General features: G+C 46.9%; 1 protein-coding gene across 1 annotated transcript; it reads left to right on the top strand.

The window, feature by feature from the left end:
• The first annotated feature begins 1,385 nt into the window (after positions 1-1,385).
• LOC138955225 (uncharacterized) lies at positions 1,386-8,557 on the top strand. Its single transcript, XM_070326876.1, has one exon. The coding sequence runs from the start codon at positions 4,703-4,705 to the stop codon at positions 8,555-8,557; it is 3,855 nt and encodes a 1,284-aa protein (XP_070182977.1). The 5' UTR covers positions 1,386-4,702.
• Positions 8,558-12,789: the final 4,232 nt, after the last annotated feature.

Raw genomic sequence — 12,789 nt, 5'->3', positions numbered from 1 at the left:
GGTGTAGCTCCGCGTCAGCTTTCTGTGCTTCATTGATGATTTTCAGCTTCCTAGTTGATGCTAGCAGGATTTCAATGCACTGCTGGACATGTGCTTCCGCATCCTTTATGAGACTAATGTCTTCGCTGGTTGGTTTGGCGGCTGGTGCTCGCGACAAAGCGTCTGCAGTTGTTTGATCTTTTCCGGCAATATGTATGACCTTTGCTTGATATCTCATCAGACGTAGCCGGAACCGTTGTATGCGTGGTGGCATCTTGTGTAGCTCTGTGGTCCCGAGGAGTGGCACCAGTGGTTTGTGGTCGGTTTCGACGGTGAATTCGAGGCCTAGTACATAGTCAGTAAACCTTTCACAGGCCCAGGTTGCTGCTAGGGCCTCTTTCTCGATTACTGCATAGTTCTGTTCAGCGTCAGTCAATGATCTGGATATGTAGCAGACTGGTCGGCGCGTGTCATCATCCTGTATCTGGTACAGCACTGCACCAATGCCTGCGTTGGACGCGTCCGCTGCAATGATGGTCTTACGTTTTGGGCTGTAATGAGCAAATATGGGCGTTGAAGTCAACAGTTGCTTCACCTTCTGGAACGCTGCTTCCTGTTGATCACCCCACACCCAGGCCGTGTCTTTACGGAGTAGGCTGCGGAGTGGCGCAGTGGAGTTGGCAAGATTTGGTGTGAACTTGGCCAGTTGGTTGAGCATGCCCATGAAACGCTGTAGTTCTGTGATATTGGTAGGTGGAGGAAAGTTGGTGATGGCTTCAACTTTTGCCGGATCCACATGGATACCTGTGCTGTCTATGATGTGGGCCAGGAAGCGAACTGATGACTTGGAGAATTCACACTTTTCATTGAGTGTGAATCCAGCTTCATGGAGACGCTTAAGTACGTCTCGGACGCGCTGATTGTGCGTAGCTTGGTCTTCTGCATGGATGAGGATATCATCCATATGGCAGACGACGCCTTCCAAGTCCGCGAGGATGGCAGAGATTGTGCGCTGGAATACCTCACTGGCTGAGCTGATTCCAAAGGGTAACCTGTTGAAACAAAATCGTCCAAATGGTGTGACGAATGTGGTGTACAGTTTGGAATCGTCGCTCAGTGGGATTTGCCAAAACCCACTTCTTGCATCAAGTTTTGTGAATACCTTTGATCCTCCAAGCTTGGCTAAGCTTTCCTCAACTGGGGTGGACTTCCCGCTTTACCGCTGTGTTGAGTTGGGTGAGGTCGACGCATATGCGGATAGATCCGTTGGGTTTGGGGACTACCACGATCCCTGAGCACCAGCTGGTGGGCTCAATTACTGGAGAGATGACGCCTTCTGCCAGCATGCGGTCGATTTCCTTCTTGACCTTAGGAACTAAGGGATGAGGGATTTTGCGGGGAGTGTCACAAACTCTGCCCAAGTCCAGCCATGAATTATTTGTAATTCGTGCATGAGTTGGGTTTCGTGCGGTTTTGGCTCAGATGGGTGCCTATACAGTGACTCGGTGTGTGTCCGTGGCTATGGACAGCCAATCGCGGGAGTGTATTCACGCACGTGGGGTTGCGTGATGCGTGAACGAGTCACAGGCTCGAAGGTCACTGCTGTGTAAAACTGTGAAGAGAACGGATGGTTGATGTGAATGCTCTATCCGGCCGACCGGCGTGTTGATGTTTTATTCGACCCCGGAGACAAGTTGTGTTCCAGCTGTCTTGGTGTGGCTTCAAGGGTTCTACGGGTGGTCAGTCCTCGAACGGCAAGGTGTGGTGAAATTCTGTAGTTTTTCTCTCCTTCCGTGCTCAGGGTCAAAATTTGTTGGTTCGGTAGTGTTTGTGTATGAGAGAGTTTTAGTTTTTTAGTTTCCTGGGTTGGTGTCATTTTATGTGTAGGGTGTCGGGGGTAGAAAGGGGAGAGGGAAAATGGGAAACAAGGGAAAGGGGGTGGACAGTTTTTCATTGTGCAAGAAGTAGGAAGGACGAGAGAGGGAATCTAAATTTGAAGATAAATGGAGTCCCCTTGGCACAAAGGACCTGTGCTGAAATGGCTCAAGCACAAGAAGTGGGGAGAGCGAGGTGGCTGGTGGAAAGAAGAAAAGAGGTGTCAGCAGTTACTGCGAGTGAACTCATGTGTGGGAAGGATTTATTTTTCTGGAGGGTGTATTTAAGGTAGAGAGCGTTAATTCCAGAGAATAGTCGTGTAGTAGTTGTTAGTGCGGAAATTTGGAGACGAGGTACGGGAGGTTTTAAACGGGAGTTCTCTGTCAAGACAGAAGACGGGGGGTTGGTTGTAAATATGTGACGTCATCACGGTTAGAGAAAGAGGAAAGAACGAGGTGCCACTATGTAATATGACTTAAATTCATAAGGGGTAAGAGAAGTGGCGTTGTTTGTGAAGGGGCTGCTTGTAAATGGTTGGGTCAAATAATGAAATAGGAATTGTTGATTATGGGGGCAGCCATGTTGTATTGACTTTGTGAAATGGGAGTTGTAAATACTTTGTACATTTATATTGATGATGGTGTCTTTACAATTGTATAAAAGTAAAGACTATAATTAGGTATTTAAGGGAGTGAAAATTGTAAGAATTATTACATAATTGGTCATGTTGGGACTCTGGTATTTTGATAATGATGTTGTGGTTAAAGTTAAATGGTAACTTTGACGAGATGGCCAGGGTGGTTAATTAAGTAGTTAATTATGGTAATTAATGAGTAATTAAGTAAAGAGGGGACTTTGAAAGTTGATGAGTATTGATAATTATGGGAAGTCTAATGAAGGAGATATTGTTGTTAGGAGAGTTAATTTGTGGACTTTGTGGGTAAGGGGAGATAATTGAAGTATTGTTGGGGAACAAGTAGTTATACTTGGCTTTGTTCCTACAACAGCGTTCAAGCATAGAAGCGTGGCTGTGGGCGAGTCCAAGCCAGGAGAGACGAACGACACAGGAGACAGCATGAGTTTCCGGGAGAAAGATGCTTCCGACTCGTTACCCGGGAGGAAGGCGTGTTGTTGGTGGAGTGTTTGACCACCGGTGTGTCGCAAGTGTGAGCTGTGGAGGTGAGGTGGCCCACCGTCAGTGAGTAAAGTGGTGGAAGGTGCTGGCATTCTATTGCCACGAGCAGTATGGGCACAAGAATATATTATGGCATCTGTGTGCCTCGAGTTATGCAGCTGTGGCTTCACTAAGCATTGTGACCTATAAGTGAATTTAAACATATTAAAGACATAAAGATTGTGCAAGTGGAAGATTCAACGGGACTAATCTGGAGTGTCTTTATTTTTTATGTTTTGTTTTGAGCGACGTTGATTTTTGTGGATCGGCGAGATGTGAACTGGACTTGGTTGTGAAACGTCATGATCATTACGCGCGAAGAGAAAATTATGTAGTGATATTGTAATTTGTTGCTATGAAGTAAGGTTGTTACGTGGTGAATTAATGTGAATGTGTTATTGATGAATTAATGTTCGTACCATTTATTGTGTTGAAATAAGTGGAAGATTCAACGGGACTAATCTGGAGTGTCTTTATTTTTTTATGTTTTGTTTTGAGCGACGTTGATTTTTGTGGATCGGCGAGATGTGAACTGGACTTGGTTGTGAAACGTCATGATCATTACGCGCGAAGAGAAAATTATGTAGTGATATTGTAATTTGTTGCTATGAAGTAAGGTTGTTACATTGTGGATTAATTTGAGTGTGTTAGTGATGACTTAATGTTCGTACCATTTATTGTGTTGAAATAAGTGGAAGATAATTGAGAGTCTTGTTATTTAAAGTTAAGTTAATTAGTATTATTGGTGGCTGGGCCTACTGGTTTCATGTGTAGCTGCGTTTGGCGTTGATCGTATGCATCAAGGTTGAAGGCAGTGTAGCAATAAACGTAGGTAGTCCCTATCACGAGGTATTAGTGTAAATGTAAGTTAGAAATAATAGTTAGTTAATAAATAACAGGGTTAATTGATTACTGTAGGTGAAGATAAGCGGATTTTGAGTTGAGATAGATTTATAAAGAGACTTCTTGACTTTTCGGGATCAGGGAATTAAGGTGGTAGGTGGTAATATTTAGGGATATTTACAGTTCTTTTAGTATCAAGTTATAAATTCTTATAGCCAATTTGTTTTGTTAAACTTTAAGATAATTCTTCCTACTTCATCTATCTTTGATTTTGAGCGATTGTGATTGGGTGTGAATGTGAATGCGGTGATGTCGTGTGTGTAAATAATAAACTTTGGTTTGAATGTTGCCTGGGTGTGGAGTCAGTGATTAGAGTAAGAGTGGTTGATTGTGTCTGAGTGTTTTGTACGATAAAAGGTATTCCTATACCTCTCCCAAAACTTAGGGGAGTTACAATGGTGGCAGCGGTGGGATAGGAGTTTCATTTCGGGGATTAGGAAGGGTTTAGATAGCATCGGGAAGTAAGGGCCGTGACTCGTGTGAATCAGTTGTGAAAGGGTATGAATGAGGACTAGCGTGGGCGGTTGGCGGGCGACTTAAAGGCTTTAAGCCTGGGTGGCTATTTTGACCCGGTAGAGGAAGGAGAGAGAACGAGTGAGTTTGAGCACACCTGGGGTCCGAACTGATCACTCGGATCTCACTCTACCAAGGTTGTCAGCTAGCTGTTTGGGTAAGTTCTATTGTGGTTGTTGCTTTGTATTATTCTGTCCGTGTTTGTTGTGGGCGATCAATTTTGGAATTGGGGTCAAGGTGAGGTTGGTTGTCAAGGAGATGTCGAATTCAGATCGGGATGAGCGTCAGTTGAGGCGGGCGGCTAGGATGGAGGAGAAGGTTCCAGCGACGTCTGCGGCTGCATCCCTAGTGGTAACCCCTCCTCGGTTCACTGTACCAAGTGGTGGTGCGACGTTGTTGGCTACGGGTGGTATGCCGGGTGCGGTTTCTACGCCGAGGGTGGAGAGGTCTTTGGGGACGCCAGGAGTGTTGGGGACGAGGTCTGTTGGGGCGCAGCGTTTGGCGATGGGGTACGGTGAGGGTCAAGCTGTAAGGGGAGTGTCGCCGATCATGGTCCAAGGTTCTAATGGGTTTGACGATGAGTCGGTAGACAGGGAGTTAGCACGGTTCCGTAGTCAGGGTGAAAGCTTGGGTTTGCAAGGGGCGACGTTGGCCCAGTTTGTGATGGCCCAAGTGCGCAGGGAGGCGGCCATCGTCGAGGAGAGAGTGGCGCAGGCGAAGTTGCGGAAGGAAGAGCGGCGACAACGCAAAGAGGAACGAGAACTTCAGGAGAAGAAAGAAGAAGCTCGACGCCAAGCAGAAGCAGCCCAGCGTAGGGAAGAAATAGAGGCCAGACGCCAGGAAGAAGAAGCCCGACGTAAAGAGGAACGTGAACTTCAGGAAAAGAAAGAAGAAGCTCGACGCAAGGAAGAAGAAGCTCGACGCAAGGAAGAAGAAGCCCGACGTAAAGAAGAACGTGAACTTCAGGAAAAGAAAGAAGAAGCTCGACGCAAGGAAGAAGAAGCCCGACGTAAAGAAGAACGTGAACTTCAAGAAAAGAAAGAAGAAGCTCGACGCAAGGAAGAAGAAGCTCGACGCAAGGAAGAAGAAGCCCGACGCAAGGATGAGGCGGCCCAAAGGAGAGAGGAACGGGAGTTCCAAGAAAGGAAAGAAGAAGCCCGACGACAAGAGGAAGAAGTCCGGCGCAGAGATGAGGCAGAGCGACGCCAGGAGGAGCGTCGCATACGGGAAGAGGAACTGCAAGCAAGTGAGGCGAGGTGGAAAGAGGAGTTAGCTCTGCGCACAGGGGGGACTGAGAGAGAACCGAGTTTTGACAAATACCGGGTAAAGATGTCCTTCTGTGATGACTCTGTCAACATTGACGACTACCTCCTCCACTTCGAGCGAACAGCGACAACACACAGGTGGAGCAGGGCGACATGGGCAGGTCGATTAGCAGACCAATTGAAGGGTCGCGCAGAGAGAGCATATCTACGGATGACTCCCGAGGATGCCAGCGACTACGATATGCTCAAGGTTGCGCTGTTAGAAGAGTTCCATCATACTCCAGAACACTATCGCCGGGAATTCAGAAACATCACAAAGCAAGGGGACGAGAACTTTGTACAGTTTAGTCGTCGGCTGCAGACCCTGTTGGATCAATGGATAGCGATGTCACAGTGTGCGGGAGACTATGACCGGCTGTATGACCTGATCCTGAGAGAACAGTTGATGTCAAATTTCCGGGGTGAGCTGTTCCAGTACGTCAGCGATAAAAAGCCAGCTACAGCCAAGGAAGCGGCGGTGTTAGCGTTCACTCACTTGGAATCAAAACGGGACGCCAGATTGTTCAACGCAAAACGTAACATCGGGGGCCAAATGGACGAGGAGGAAAAGAAAAAGGAGAAGACTACAAGCAACGGGGGTACCAAGACCGGAGGGGGATCGGAGGAACAGGCAGAGCAGTCAGAGGGCCAAGTGAGGCCAGTAGAGGGCAGCAGGAACAAAAAGACGAACTGGAATCGGGAATACAACAATCGGGTGATATGTCATAGGTGCAAGAAGACGGGACACATTGCCAGGGAGTGTACCGCGAACGCCTGCATGACGACCGAGCAAGATGACCAGACGAGATCTTCCGAGCCGTCAGAGCCGTTGTGCCAAGACTGCGAGAAAATTCCATTTCGGCCGATGGGAAGGTGCAAGGTTAACGGGAGAGACGCAATCAGTCTACGTGATTCAGGGGCAGACAAGACCATGGTAAAGGCTGCATTTGTTAGGCCTGAAGATTACACCAACGGGACAGTGCACGTAGAGTTTGCCGACTTAGACTGCACAAAGACGTATCCCTTAGCATGGGTTGACGTAGAATCGCCGTACATCTGTGAGAGGATTCTTGCCATCGTGAACGACAACATCAGGCCTGACATTTTTCTGGGAAACCTGGCCCAGCTTACGAGCGGAGACTGGGTGGAAGTATCGATGTATCCCAGACGGGCGTTGTGTGCGGCAGTGACAACCAGAGCACAGGCTGAAGCAGGTACACGGCCGGTGAAACCGGTGGTGGTGGTGCAGATTGAAGGGCTGCAAGTGACTCCGGATCAGCTGAAAGTCTTGCAACAGGAAGATGAAACACTAGTGCGCGCAAAACGACTGGCGAAGGAAGGGAAACAGGTACAAGCAGGAAAGGGCATGGTGGAGTTCAAGATGTCTCGTGGGATACTCAAGAGGGTTTATCGGGAGAAGAAATTGGAGTGTTCACAAATATGCGTTCCCAGATCCTTGAGGAAAGGACTACTCAAGTTCGCCCACGACACACCCATGGCAGGACATCTGGGCACCAAGAAGACCCGCGAACGTCTATGGGCAGATTTTTATTGGCCAGGCCTGTGCGAAGACGTGCGACGATACTGTCAGTCCTGCGACCGATGCCAAAAAGTCACGCCGAAGGGACGAGTTGCCAAAGTGCCGCTTGGGCAAATGCCTCTGCCCAATGTTCCATTTGAGAAGGTGGCGGTGGATTTGGTGGGGCCGATCAAGCCGGCAGCTGACAGTGGGGCGAGATTCATCCTGGTGATGGTGGACTATGCGACGCGCTACCCCGAGGCTGTGGCACTTAAGTCCATCGAGGCAGAGAAGGTGGCCGAAGCGCTGTGGACAATGTGGACGAGGTTGGGAATACCCAAGGAGGTCCTGTCGGACCAGGGTGGACAGTTCACCGGGGCCGTCATGCGAGAAGTTCACCGGTTGCTCGCCGTCAAGGGACGAACCACTACGCCGTACCATGCGCAATGCAACGGCTTGGTTGAAAGGTTTAATGGCACATTGAAAGCCATGATCAAGAAATTGTGTGTGGAGGACCCCAAGACATGGGATCGGTTTATCCCAGGTGTCTTGTTCGCATACAGGGAGGTTCCGCAGGAAAGTACTGGGTTCTCCCCATTTGAGTTGCTGTACGGCCGTACGGTGAGGGGACCCATGGCCATCTTGAGGGATCTCTGGACAAAAGAAGGGAAGATGGACAAGATAGCGAAGATGCCCAGGCCAACAACAAAGCGGCAGATCCGATCCTTCCTAGGACTAGCCGGATTCTACCGTCGATTTGTGCCGGGTTTTGCTGACATTGCACTTCCGCTGACAGACGCAACCAAGAAGTCACAGCCCAACAAGGTCATATGGACGAAGCCTATGCAGGTGGCCCTTGATACGCTGAAAGTGAAGTTATCCACAGAGCCGGTGTGCAAGCTGCCGGATTTTTCCGTGCCTTTCACTCTTCGCACAGATGCATCCGGTGTTGGGTTGGGGGCGATGCTACTCCAAGACCAGGGGAACGGGATGCAGATGGTGGCCTGTGCGAGCAAAAAGTTGCTGCCAGCAGAGCGTAACTACAGTACCATCGAGCGCGAGTGCTTGGCGGTGGTGTGGGGGGTGCGGAAGTTTGGCCCGTACCTCTACGGAAAACCTTTCTGCATCCAGTCCGACCACAAACCCTTGGAGTACCTGGAGGGTTTGAAGGCGACTAACAAGAGGTTGATGCGGTGGGCGTTGGCTCTGCAACCCTACATGTATACCATCCAGGCGATTCCTGGAAGAGACAACGTGGGGGCCGACTTGCTCAGTCGCTCAGAAGAGTAACCAGATGTGGGAAGCATTGAACCATCAAAATGGACTGATTTTGGTGGGCTGGATCATTTTTTGCAAGTCCATGGATGTCAGTAGAGTTGGGTAGTGTTTTAGTTCAGGGGGAGTTGTGGTTGGATTACACGTTTTAGGATTCCTGGCATTGGGCAGAGGTGTGTGATTTTTGGTTCAATACAGGGTGTTTTGTACTTGGGTGGGGGGTTTGTCACAAACTCTGCCCAAGTCCAGCCATGAATTATTTGTAATTCGTGCATGAGTTGGGTTTCGTGCGGTTTTGGCTCAGATGGGTGCCTATACAGTGACTCGGTGTGTGTCCGTGGCTATGGACAGCCAATCGCGGGAGTGTATTCACGCACGTGGGGTTGCGTGATGCGTGAACGAGTCACAGGCTCGAAGGTCACTGCTGTGTAAAACTGTGAAGAGAACGGATGGTTGATGTGAATGCTCTATCCGGCCGACCGGCGTGTTGATGTTTTATTCGACCCCGGAGACAAGTTGTGTTCCAGCTGTCTTGGTGTGGCTTCAAGGGTTCTACGGGTGGTCAGTCCTCGAACGGCAAGGTGTGGTGAAATTCTGTAGTTTTTCTCTCCTTCCGTGCTCAGGGTCAAAATTTGTTGGTTCGGTAGTGTTTGTGTATGAGAGAGTTTTAGTTTTTTAGTTTCCTGGGTTGGTGTCATTTTATGTGTAGGGTGTCGGGGGTAGAAAGGGGAGAGGGAAAATGGGAAACAAGGGAAAGGGGGTGGACAGTTTTTCATTGTGCAAGAAGTAGGAAGGACGAGAGAGGGAATCTAAATTTGAAGATAAATGGAGTCCCCTTGGCACAAAGGACCTGTGCTGAAATGGCTCAAGCACAAGAAGTGGGGAGAGCGAGGTGGCTGGTGGAAAGAAGAAAAGAGGTGTCAGCAGTTACTGCGAGTGAACTCATGTGTGGGAAGGATTTATTTTTCTGGAGGGTGTATTTAAGGTAGAGAGCGTTAATTCCAGAGAATAGTCGTGTAGTAGTTGTTAGTGCGGAAATTTGGAGACGAGGTACGGGAGGTTTTAAACGGGAGTTCTCTGTCAAGACAGAAGACGGGGGGTTGGTTGTAAATATGTGACGTCATCACGGTTAGAGAAAGAGGAAAGAACGAGGTGCCACTATGTAATATGACTTAAATTCATAAGGGGTAAGAGAAGTGGCGTTGTTTGTGAAGGGGCTGCTTGTAAATGGTTGGGTCAAATAATGAAATAGGAATTGTTGATTATGGGGGCAGCCATGTTGTATTGACTTTGTGAAATGGGAGTTGTAAATACTTTGTACATTTATATTGATGATGGTGTCTTTACAATTGTATAAAAGTAAAGACTATAATTAGGTATTTAAGGGAGTGAAAATTGTAAGAATTATTACATAATTGGTCATGTTGGGACTCTGGTATTTTGATAATGATGTTGTGGTTAAAGTTAAATGGTAACTTTGACGAGATGGCCAGGGTGGTTAATTAAGTAGTTAATTATGGTAATTAATGAGTAATTAAGTAAAGAGGGGACTTTGAAAGTTGATGAGTATTGATAATTATGGGAAGTCTAATGAAGGAGATATTGTTGTTAGGAGAGTTAATTTGTGGACTTTGTGGGTAAGGGGAGATAATTGAAGTATTGTTGGGGAACAAGTAGTTATACTTGGCTTTGTTCCTACAACAGCGTTCAAGCATAGAAGCGTGGCTGTGGGCGAGTCCAAGCCAGGAGAGACGAACGACACAGGAGACAGCATGAGTTTCCGGGAGAAAGATGCTTCCGACTCGTTACCCGGGAGGAAGGCGTGTTGTTGGTGGAGTGTTTGACCACCGGTGTGTCGCAAGTGTGAGCTGTGGAGGTGAGGTGGCCCACCGTCAGTGAGTAAAGTGGTGGAAGGTGCTGGCATTCTATTGCCACGAGCAGTATGGGCACAAGAATATATTATGGCATCTGTGTGCCTCGAGTTATGCAGCTGTGGCTTCACTAAGCATTGTGACCTATAAGTGAATTTAAACATATTAAAGACATAAAGATTGTGCAAGTGGAAGATTCAACGGGACTAATCTGGAGTGTCTTTATTTTTTATGTTTTGTTTTGAGCGACGTTGATTTTTGTGGATCGGCGAGATGTGAACTGGACTTGGTTGTGAAACGTCATGATCATTACGCGCGAAGAGAAAATTATGTAGTGATATTGTAATTTGTTGCTATGAAGTAAGGTTGTTACGTGGTGAATTAATGTGAATGTGTTATTGATGAATTAATGTTCGTACCATTTATTGTGTTGAAATAAGTGGAAGATTCAACGGGACTAATCTGGAGTGTCTTTATTTTTTTATGTTTTGTTTTGAGCGACGTTGATTTTTGTGGATCGGCGAGATGTGAACTGGACTTGGTTGTGAAACGTCATGATCATTACGCGCGAAGAGAAAATTATGTAGTGATATTGTAATTTGTTGCTATGAAGTAAGGTTGTTACATTGTGGATTAATTTGAGTGTGTTAGTGATGACTTAATGTTCGTACCATTTATTGTGTTGAAATAAGTGGAAGATAATTGAGAGTCTTGTTATTTAAAGTTAAGTTAATTAGTATTATTGGTGGCTGGGCCTACTGGTTTCATGTGTAGCTGCGTTTGGCGTTGATCGTATGCATCAAGGTTGAAGGCAGTGTAGCAATAAACGTAGGTAGTCCCTATCACGAGGTATTAGTGTAAATGTAAGTTAGAAATAATAGTTAGTTAATAAATAACAGGGTTAATTGATTACTGTAGGTGAAGATAAGCGGATTTTGAGTTGAGATAGATTTATAAAGAGACTTCTTGACTTTTCGGGATCAGGGAATTAAGGTGGTAGGTGGTAATATTTAGGGATATTTACAGTTCTTTTAGTATCAAGTTATAAATTCTTATAGCCAATTTGTTTTGTTAAACTTTAAGATAATTCTTCCTACTTCATCTATCTTTGATTTTGAGCGATTGTGATTGGGTGTGAATGTGAATGCGGTGATGTCGTGTGTGTAAATAATAAACTTTGGTTTGAATGTTGCCTGGGTGTGGAGTCAGTGATTAGAGTAAGAGTGGTTGATTGTGTCTGAGTGTTTTGTACGATAAAAGGTATTCCTATACCTCTCCCAAAACTTAGGGGAGTTACAGGGAGCATATATGCTTGTTGGGTTTATGTCGGGGTTGAGGACAATGGAGTGAGGGACTCTGAGGTTGCCCAGACCTAAGAAGAGTGTGGGAAATTCGCCTTTAAAGTCTGGCTTTTCTGGGCCAGAGACGTTGTCCACTCTAAGAATAAGACCTAGCTTGGTGCAGGCCGTTCTGCTTAGAAGAGAGCTTGACTGTCCCTTCAGCACGTAGAGTGTCTCTGTGATGATCTTGTCCTTGTGCTGCATCTGTGCTTGGACTGTGCCAAGGACAGTGAGTTTAGTATTTCCTGGACCACGAAGTTGTTTCTTGGATTCGTGCATCTTGTGTGTTTCGGCCCAAGACTCACCAATGACTGAAACTGATGCTCCACTGTCCAGCTTGAAGATGTGGGGTTTGTTGTCCACTAGTATCTGTGCTGACAAGTAGTCTTGGTCTTCTAGATGGTATATGTGTCCGAGGAAATCATTTTCGTCGTCCGATTCTTCTTCCGACAGTTCCTGGACTGCTCCACGCCATCTATTGGGAGCTGGAGTGCCGCTGCGAAAGACTGCCTGGTAATGTCCTTTTTTGAGGCATTTAGTGCAGGTCGTGTTTCGTGCAGGGCATCTGTCCCGACAGTATCCGCAATTGTTATTGTTGCCCATGTTGGGGTTTTTGCGTTGATGTTGTTGACTTCGTTCACCGTATGGGTGTTTCTGATGACCGTGTCGCTTAACCTCATTGACAGCTGTAGTGTTTTCCCCAGGTCTAATCAGGGGCTGGCTCTCCTTGCATGCCTCAGCTTGCCTGCTGAGTCGTATGGCTTCGACAAGGGTCAATTTTGCTTGCGACTGTAGGTCGTTAGAAAGCGAGTCATTCAAAACCCCAACCACTATTCTGTCCCTGATTAATTCCTCTTTCAGAGTTCCGAAACTGCAGTCTTCTGCTAGTTTGTGCAGGTCCTGAATGAATGCTTCAACTCCCTCCTCTGCCTTCTGCACTCTTTTGTTAAATTTTGCTCGTTCAACTATTATGTTTTTTTGAGTGTCGAAGTGAGTGTTGAAGGCAGTGAGTAATGTTTCATAAGTGGTGGCATCG

Source organism: Littorina saxatilis, unplaced genomic scaffold (assembly GCF_037325665.1).
Source record: "Littorina saxatilis isolate snail1 unplaced genomic scaffold, US_GU_Lsax_2.0 scaffold_871, whole genome shotgun sequence".
NCBI classification, from domain to species: domain Eukaryota; kingdom Metazoa; phylum Mollusca; class Gastropoda; order Littorinimorpha; family Littorinidae; genus Littorina; species Littorina saxatilis.
Note: the sequence above shows the minus strand (reverse complement) of the source record. Positions and strands in the feature narration are given on the sequence as shown.